Source organism: Drosophila miranda (genome assembly GCF_003369915.1).
Source record: "Drosophila miranda strain MSH22 chromosome Y unlocalized genomic scaffold, D.miranda_PacBio2.1 Contig_Y2_pilon, whole genome shotgun sequence".
Lineage (NCBI taxonomy): Eukaryota > Metazoa > Arthropoda > Insecta > Diptera > Drosophilidae > Drosophila > Drosophila miranda.
This window is the reverse complement of record NW_022881614.1, coordinates 34,959,578-34,969,081: the sequence shown is the minus strand read 5'-3', so window position 1 is coordinate 34,969,081 and position 9,504 is coordinate 34,959,578. Positions and strand designations below refer to the sequence as shown.

At 44.8% G+C, this 9,504-nt stretch overlaps 2 protein-coding genes and 1 pseudogene across 3 annotated transcripts; 1 reads left to right on the top strand and 2 right to left on the bottom strand.

The window, feature by feature from the left end:
- The first annotated feature begins 3,685 nt into the window (after positions 1-3,685).
- LOC117193654 (alpha-tocopherol transfer protein-like) lies at positions 3,686-5,582 on the top strand. Of its 2 annotated transcripts, none has more exons than XM_033398394.1 (4): positions 3,686-3,751; positions 4,272-4,606; positions 4,670-5,042; positions 5,107-5,582. In XM_033398394.1, exons 2-4 carry the CDS (start codon positions 4,299-4,301, stop codon positions 5,359-5,361), a joined length of 936 nt encoding a protein of 311 aa, XP_033254285.1. In that variant the 5' UTR covers positions 3,686-3,751; positions 4,272-4,298; the 3' UTR covers positions 5,362-5,582. The 2 variants fall into 2 exon arrangements, with proteins under 2 accessions (XP_033254285.1, XP_033254284.1); XM_033398393.1 differs by having other exon boundaries at positions 3,709-3,833.
- Positions 5,359-6,393, bottom strand: LOC117193655 (glutathione S-transferase theta-3-like). The gene is made up of 4 exons (XM_033398395.1): positions 6,263-6,393; positions 6,097-6,196; positions 5,716-6,029; positions 5,359-5,658 (listed from the first exon to the last, which is right to left on the bottom strand). The coding sequence occupies exons 1-4, from the start codon at positions 6,378-6,380 to the stop codon at positions 5,510-5,512; spliced, it is 681 nt and encodes a 226-aa protein (XP_033254286.1). The 5' UTR covers positions 6,381-6,393; the 3' UTR covers positions 5,359-5,509.
- A 27-nt stretch (positions 6,394-6,420) lies between these two features.
- On the bottom strand, positions 6,421-7,328 carry LOC117193969 (annotated as a pseudogene).
- Positions 7,329-9,504: the final 2,176 nt, after the last annotated feature.

Below are 9,504 nucleotides of genomic sequence, written 5' to 3'. Positions count from 1 at the left end.
GCCGCTTGGCTTCTTTATGGCGATTTGTGGGGGACAGCGCCTTAAACTTCTGGCAGTGCTGGACCTCGTGAGCACCATCGTTGCACAGCGCGCAGCGTGCTACGGTTTGGTTCGTTGTAACCAATCAGCTAGAATTATTATGCTTTCTACTTCTGCCCACCTGATTGCTCAACGCATAGCTTGCCATAGAAAAGTCCATCGTCTCCAATGATCTGCATCGCTGCTCCAAGAACGAGGTCATAGATTCCCAATCGCCGATTATTGAATCTGTTTTCCAACAAATCTAATGCCACAGCATAATTGCCATCTGAGATTTCCAGCGACCGAACAGTCTCCAATGCCGAATCCCGCAGACAGGAACGCAAATGCTGGTGCTTTTCTATGTTTGTTAAGTCCGGATGGCTGTCGATGATGGTGGCAAACATTGAATAAAAGTCCGTCCAGTTCGCATACCCGCCGCTAAACGTCGGCAATTGTATAGGAGGCAGGGATGGTACTTGTCTACGGTGAGGTAGAAATTGCGAGCCGGCAAACTCAACCGTAGTATTTCCTCCAGCCAAGGTAGAATGAAACGGCATGCGGCCGCTGCTCTTAGCCATTTCCCCCATAATCGCCGCCTTCAGCGAGCTTGCAAGTGACTCAAAAATGTCACACAAACCACTGTGAATTTCGCTTCGATCCAATTCCTCAAGCTCTTGCTTTACCACGAGCATGTAGTAGTCACAGTCTGACGACTCATTCTGCCAAGCGGTAGCTAACTTTTTCATATTCTCGCATAATTCCGTTGACTTAAGCTTCAAACGAGGGGGAACGTTGTGAGTTGCTGCGGACACCGCAACTCTACAGTTATACACGATACTTAGTCAGTATGGCTCTCCTCCGGCAGCCGACGCTAATATTGAACGACACGACAAAGAATGCGTGCGAGAGAGTCAGAAAATCAGTCTGAGCGTGACGTCGGGCGCTGCGTAGCCACTGCAAATTGATTTCTTGCTTTTGGCTACAAAAATGATCCGATCTGCTCCAGATTTAGCAATCTGATAGATATGGTCATTATCTATGATTCTGCGTTTTTAGTTTTCTCGAAAGTGCAATATTGTGGATGCAACAGATTTTCGTCCTTTGTGTGGGCGGAAGGGGGTGGGGCGAAATTTTAAGATACACGTTTTATAGTAAGATCTAACAGGAGTGCGGATACCAAATTTGGTTACTCTAGCCTTAATAGTCTCTGAGATTTGTGGATGCCCCAGATTTTCGTCATTTGCGGGGGCGGAAGGGGGTGTGGCGAAATTTGGACACGAAACGGTCAAGGTCCGATATCACAGGAGTGTGGATACCAAATTTGGTTGCTCTGGCTCTTATAGGTTCTGAGATCCTTGAACTCATATTTTGCAATTGGTAAAACCGACCATGAAAACTGTGTGTTAGAGAGAGACAGAGCGAGAAAGAATGAAATTGTTTTCTTGATTCTGGCTATAATAATTATACGATCTGGTTGAGATCTTACATTTTAAAACATATAGTCATCCTCTACGACTCTGTTTTATCGTATCTTTAAAAATGTGGATGCCACAGATTTTCGTCCTTTGTGGGGGCGGAAGTGGGCGGGGCGAAGTTTTGAAATATTTTTGTAGCAGTGACATATCACAGAAGACTGGAGCCAAAACATCGTTGCTCGAGCTCTTATAGACTTTGAGCACTAGGCGCTGAAGGGGACGGACAGACGGACAGACGGACGGACGGACGGACGGACGGACGGACGGACGGACAGACGGACAGACAGACAGGGCTCAATCGACTCGGCTATTGATGCTGATCAAGAATATATATACTTTATGGGATCGGAAACGATTCCTTCTGGACGTTACACACATCCACTTTTACCACAAATCTAATATACCCCAATACTCATTTTGAGTATCGGGTATAAAAAGACACCCTGTTTTGCTCACTGGTCATTGGAATTTCGTTAGCAGCATTAATTTCCATGGTAGCGGCAGCGTTAGCAGAAAGACCAACGTCTCTAGCGGGAAGATGATCGCAAAGAGTAACACGAGCAATAGACGACAAGAACCGAGCCCAGCAAGCTAACAGCTATGTACGAACTGTATATACAAAGGCGACCGGTGTAAGAAACGTTTCTTGCGGGAAGATGACCGAAAAGAGAAGCGCAAGCCAACAGCTCCGTGCCGAATATGCAGGGGAGGCCGGTGTATGTATGTATGGATAACTTATGTGGTCGATGACACTGGTTGATATGGCAATTAGTTAAGATCTTTGAATGCTATATTAGTTTGTGATTGCACTGATGGATTATTTATTGCACAATCACGTCGGGGTCACCAAATGTTAAGCTATTAAGCGTTTTTAACAACTGTTGCAATTTGAAGTTAATGAAAGTCGAGAGGCTGTTTATAATTCACAATTTATTTGCATATGTAAACCAACTTATCGCGTATGTACATATGGGGATGATTGGGGCGAACGATTGATGCGAGGATGTTAGTCTAATAGCTGCGACGATTAGCTCAAGACTGCCCATGCAAGGGCTGACGGGCCAAATTGCCGGGCCCTATGAAGCAAGCTTAGACGCGAGCGAGAGCGTATGATAGCCCGAGAGCGTTAGAGCTGCTCGGGGACGCTGTTAAGCCGAGTCCGAGAGATTGCGACATAAGGAGACGAAAGAATTCCGCTGCATGCGCATATGCGGTAGCAAATGATCTTTGCAGTGGGGGCATTGGAAACGACAACACCAAAATGCATTTCCTTTGGGCCGCACCACTGGCAATAATTTAAAATATTTAAGCTGCTTGACCCGACAGTACCCTTGCATAAGATATACTTACTTAAAGGAAGAGTAAATAAATAAAATTCATTCAGTAAAAGCGTTCTCGTCTTTTATTTGAGTGGTGATAAAAGCCTTCGTCTGAGTGCCATATCTTTCCGATTATATGTATGTATATGTATCTTAAACTTAGTTATGGCCTTCTATAAAATGAACGTAGTCACAATGAGTTGGATATTTTGATTTGGTCGTTTGGCCCTCAGTGACAAGGGCAAAAGAGACACCAGAAGCCAGCCCACGCTGATAGAGAAATCATCGTGTTTGTCTAGCTCCAACGAAGCAACAAAAAGGGAATAAAAGCTGGAAACAGATGTATCATGTTCAACGATAATATCGTTATCTCTATATAGACAGCGCTCTATATAGTCTAGTAATGAGGAGGTGGACTTATTGATATCAGCACCGGTTTAGGTGTACGTATTGGAACCCGTATCTTTCCAACATGTATATAGAACTCCATATATGTACAATGGACTTGCTCATGGAAATTTTATATAGAAAGTCTTAGTAACCACTTCCTGTCGGGTCAATGATTGCCAGCCACTCTGATGAACAGGAGATTCCCCATCGACTGTAATGAATAATGAGCGTAGTGAGTGGCCTCCGATCAGCTTGTGTTCTATCTTATCTCCAGGTGTCGGCTGCCGGTGGGCAAAAGGTGTTAGTTTATTGCAACAGTACTCGCTCCCGTACGCGCCCTCAATCTCTCACTATGTTCCCTCCCTATATTCGTTCAACTCTCATCAGGCTATGCGTCACTGGTCGTGACGTCCACCAGTTTCTCCATATGCCATATACCATAACCAACCAGAACCAGAACCAAAATCGGCTTTTCCATGCCGAGGCGGTGGCAGTCGCGCGCCCACAGTCAAAGTCAGCGGTTCAGTTTTCAAATTTTGCGACGAGGTGCGCATACACACTACATATAGACGAGCTGTCCAATTTATTTGTATATATACATAACTGCTATATTAAATTAAAGACAATTGTGAGTAGAGGTGGACAATGTGGCAATTTAGAAAGCCAGTCACAAGCTGGATGCTAAATGCGAAGGCACGACGAACCGATGTCAAGTTTTTGTGCGAGCACTCTCCAAACAGATTGGAGATCTCCAATAAGCGATATCTTAACTTGGGGCTAGAAGATTGTCTGATTGTGTCGGTGCATCTACGATGCTTAACTTAAACCAAAATACGACTATCCCCTAGTCGCTCTTTAAGTACAAAGCCACTAATCTAATCGAACACTTTGTCAAGCTCAATGACGAATTATTGGTTGTAGCCATATGGCTACTACAATCTAATCAACCAGAAAAGACACCACTTACCAGCCAACAACTTGGCTAGAGGCAGAAATAGGGCAGGCTGACTAATAAGACCTCGAAAAAATTTCAATAAATCAAACTCTATGCCTTTGCATTGAACAGGTAGGTGGTGATAAGGAGCGCGTTGCCATGTCCGACCAAAATTCCATACGCAGCCTGAGCCCAGAGCTGGCCAGCAAAGCCCGGAAGGAGCTGGGAGAGGTGCCCGATCGGATCGAAGAGGACATTGACACCCTGCGCACTTGGATCTCAAAGCAGCCACATCTGAAGGCCCGCCAGGATGCCCAGTTCCTGATCGCTTTCCTGCGCGGCTGTAAGTACAGCCTGGAGAAGACCAAGCTCAAGCTGGACAACTTCTATGCCATGCGAGGCGTCGTTCCTGAGCTATACAAGAATCGCTTCGTGGGAGAGAAGCAAATGGGCATACTCGAAACAGGGTAAGCACGATTCGATCCCGTAGTACAGCAGAATGTTCCCAATGTGAAATATTATTATTTCAGCTGCCTCCTCCGCTTGACCCAGCCCCTGGGCGCAGATGGGCCCCGCATTCACATCTCCCGCTATGGCCTATACGACTCCAAGAAGTACTCCATCGCAGAGGTTGTCCAAGTCAGCACCATGATGGGAGAGATTCAGATACGGGAGGACGACAATGCCATGATTACCGGCTTCGCTGAGATCATCGACATGAAGGGCGTTGGGGCCGGTCATATATTCCAGTTCGATGCGGTGCTGGTCAAGAAGCTGGCCGTTCTCGGTGACAAGGCACTCCCCTACAGGCCCAAGGGCTTCCACTTTGTCAATGCACCAGCCAGTGCCGAGACGTTTATGTCCATTGCAAAGAGTTTGATGAGTGAGAAGATTCGAAAGCGAGTGAGTTATAGCCCACTCTCCCGGTATTTAATATAGCTAACCAATCATCCGCTTCTACTCATAGTTCCACATACACACCAAGCTGGAGAGCCTCTACAAATATGTCCCCAAGGAATGCCTGCCCGCCGAGTACGGTGGCAGCAATGGAACCATACAAGATGTGGTCACCACGTGGAGGGAAAAACTCTTGTCCTATCAGAACTTCTTCGAGGAGGAGGTGTCGTACGGCACAAATGAGAAGCTGAGGCGAGGGGACGCCGTCAACGTCGAATCCCTCTTTGGCATTGAGGGATCTTTTAGAAAGCTAGACATCGACTAGGATAAGCAGTTAGCAAATAGTTATTTAATAATGAATTCTAATGAATCCAGAACAAAGGAAAAGCACTCTTTAAAGGCACATGGCAGGGACTGACAAAAACCTTAAAACATTAACAAATGCAAGTGTGACTGGTACGATTCGCAGAATTTTACACCTTGGCACTGACTGCCTGCTTGCTCTTTTGGAACACAAAATTGTGGGCCTCATCGAAGTAGGGATTGGAGGATTCTCGGACACGTTCCAGCCACTTCACTACCTTTGGAAATGGTTTCTCGCTTACATTGTACTGACAGAGCTCTGTAAATAATGTGAATCAGCAAATTGAATTCGTTGAACAAATTCGGCTTGACTTACTAATTTGATTTATTTCGGAAGCACCGAAATGATCGGCCACAGTCATCTGATCCCCAATTAGAAAGTCCTCCAGCCACAGACGCTCCAAGAGACTCAAACTGGCCTCCACTTCCTTAGTCATCTTTTGAATCTGCTCGGTCTTTGGCATTGGGGCAATACCGTTGACGGGAAATAGCCACGCATTCCGAAAGAAGAGTCCGCAGTCCAGTCGAATGCTCAAATGCTGCCACTCCAGAAACTCATCGACGCGGGCACGTCCCTCCAAAGACTTGGGATAGAGCTGCTCGCTGAATTGACCTTTGTCTGAAAGATAGCTGAAAGAGGAGGGCAAAGTGCGGTTATTTGAGAGCTGCTTTAGCAGGTTCACGGGTGCTGGCTTACCGCACAATCGCCACACTTTCGCCCAACTGAAATTTGCCATCTACAATAGCTGGAACCTTCTGGAAACGATTGATCTTCTTGTACTCCGTCAATTGCTCGCCTGCAAGAAGAGGTAAACAAATTTATTCAATTAGCCGGCAAGTTTGCTTGGTTCGTTCTTGCTTACGTTTTCGAAGGGCCACCGGACAGCCCTCAAATGGGGTCTTGCCCAATTTCATTCCAATCCATAAAGCCCGGGATGGCTGCGACAAGAAATCATAATAATACTTAATTGACTTGGACATTTTAATACAATTATTGGCGACGGCAGGAAAATCAGGCAAATTATTTTTGGAAAGCAGCTGACAGAAAAAGCTCATACTTACCAATACAATCCAAGAAATTGGTAGCATTACGGACACGTTCCAGCCACTTGGCTACCTTCGGAAATTGTTTCTCATTCACATTGTATTGGCAAAGCTCTGAAAGATATGCGGCGGCGTATTCAATTGAAAGAGCAGAAAACTCAATTTGACTTACTAATTTGATTGATTTCGGTAGCACCAAAAAGGTCAGCCACAGTCAAATGATCCCCAATCAGGTAGTCCTTTTCCAGCCATAAAACCTCCAAGAGGCCCAAATTGATTTCCACGTCTTTTATGAGCTGTTGAATCTGCTCTGGTTTTGGCACTGGGGCAAGACCATTTATGGGAAAAAGCCAGGCTTCGCGGAAAATGGCTGAGCAGGCGAATCGAATGTTCAAATGCTGCCACTCCAGATATTCATCAACGCGGGCCCGTTCCTCCACAGACCTGGGATATAGCTGTTTGCTGAATTGACCTATGTATGTCTGAGAGATAACTGATGGTGCGTTGGTAAGGTGCATTGCTGGTTAAAACAGAATTAAGGCATACCGCACAATTGCCTCAGTTTCGGCCAAATGAAAGTTTCCGTCCACTATGGCTGGAACCTTCTGAAAACGATTTATCTTCTTGTATTCATCCGTCAACTGATCGACTGCAACACAAGGGTTAAAGAACTACATAAATGTACATAAATAAACAGCTTGAAGAATACTTAGATTGTCGTTTCTCACATTTACGCAGGGCAATGGGGCAATCTTTGAAAGGGGTCCTGCCCCACTTTAGTGCAATCCAAAGGGCACGGGAAGGGGGCGACAGGAAATCGTAATAAAGCTGTATTGGCTTGGGCATATTGAATATTCTTTTTTTTTTGGTTTTAAATCATCTCAAGGATGATCGGAATTTTGATCGTAGCACTGTAGCCACATTGATCAGATACTGGTGATGTAGTTTGGCGAGTTTGACAGGTCGGTATATAAAAAAAAGAGGAAAATTACTTAACTGTTTTAGAAAATAAACTGAAATTACTTTATAACATGATGAAGAAAAAAGGGGTCAAAAGTTTAAGTCAGCAGTTTTGATGAAGATTGCCAGCTCTCTGAGATGTAGCGGCTCTTTTTATACCCGATACTCAAAATGGGTATTGGGGTATATTAGATTTGTGGTAAAAGTGGATGTGTGTAACGTCCAGAAGGAATCGTTTCCGACCCCATAAAGTATATATATTCTTGATCAGCATCAATAGCCGAGTCGATTGAGCCCTGTCTGTCTGTCCGTCTGTCCGTCCGTCCGTCTGTCCGTCTGTCCGTCCGTCCGTCTGTCCGTCTGTCCGTCCCCTTCATCGCCTAGTGCTCAAAGACTATAAGAGCTAGAGCAACGATGTTTTGGATCCAGACTTCTGTGATATGTCACTGCTACAAAAATATTTCAAAACTTCGCCCCGCCCACTTCCGCCCCCACAAAGGCCGAAAACCTGTGGCATCCACATTTTTAAAGATACGATAAAACCAAAAACGCAGAATCGGTGAGGATGACCATATCTTCTACAGTGCAAAATCTGAACCAGATCGAATAATGATTATAGCCAGAATCAAGAATCTGTCTCTCTCTAACACACATATTTTGCAATTGACAAAACCGACCATGAAGGTTTTGTCAATTGCAAAATATGAGTTCAAGGATCTCAGAACCTATAAGAGCCAGAGCAACCAAATTTGGTATCCACACTCCTGTGATATCGGACCTTGACCGTTTCGTGTCCAAATTTCGCCACACCCCCTTCCGCCCCCGCAAAGGACGAAAATCTGGGGCATCCACAAATCTCAGAGACTATTAAGACTAGAGTAACCAAATTTGGTATCCGCACTTCTGTTAGACCTCACTATAAAACGTATATCTCAGAATTTCGCCCCACCCTTTTCCGCCCCCACAAAGGACGAAAATCTGTTGCATCCACAATATTGCACATTCGAGAAAACTAAAAACGCAGAATCATAGATAATGACCATATCTATCAGATTGCTGAATCTGGATCAGATCAGATCATTTTTATAGCCTAAAGCAAGAAATCAATTTTCAGTGGCTACGCAGCGCCCGACGTCACGCTCAGACTGATTTTCTGTCTCTCTCGCACGCACTCTTTGTCGTGTGGTTCAATATTAGCGGCGTCTGCCGCAGGAGAGCCATACCGACTTAGTATCGGGTATAACTGTAGAGTTGCGGTGTCCGCAGCAACTCACAACGTTCCACCTCGTTCTGTTTCTGTCTAACACAGCCTCTAACTCTTCCAAGGAAAAGAAAGGATTTTCATTGTTCTTGGTTGAGTACATTTCTTCGTCTACATCCTTTGCTTCTGAGGTTATTTGTTCGTTAAGGAATTCCAGGTTTGGCCCAGCTTTGTCAGGGTCGAAAATTTCTGGGGTGTCCTCTTGACAGTTTTTTAGATTTCTGAGGAATCTCCAGGCTTCTCTTGAGTTCGATTTTACATTTAACTCTGTTAACTTCCTGGCATAGCTAGTTCTTTTGGCAATTTTAACAGATTTTTTCCATTTAACCTTGAGGTTAACAGCAGAACAATAATTTTGAAAGGAGGGTTCTGAAGCTGCCTTCTTCTGCGACTCTGCAAACTCCCTGAATAATTTGGCTAAATTCTCGTCCCACCATAATTTTGGACATTTGTTTTTGATTTCATAAGTAGCTGCTTTTATTTCCTGTTGGATGTTCTTCGCTAAATTATCCATATCTTTGTCGGCCTCAAACTGGCTTAGCTTTTTCAGTAGCCTGTTTTTGGCAAGGAAAGTTTTGAGTTTGTTTTGATATCCTGCTGTTTCAAAGGTTATTGGGTGATGGTGGCTGCCTCCTAGGTAAAACTTTTCGCATTTCCAATTCTCTATATGAATACCCTTTGTGAAAGTTAAATCGAGTACAGACCCTGATGTTGAGTCGATGTGTCTTCTGAATGTGAGACTGTGGTCATTTGCTAGACTATAGCCAGCATTTGACATAGCTTGCATGAGAACGGTTCCCTTTCCACTGTTGGTTCTGTCTCCAGAAAAGGTATGTCTTG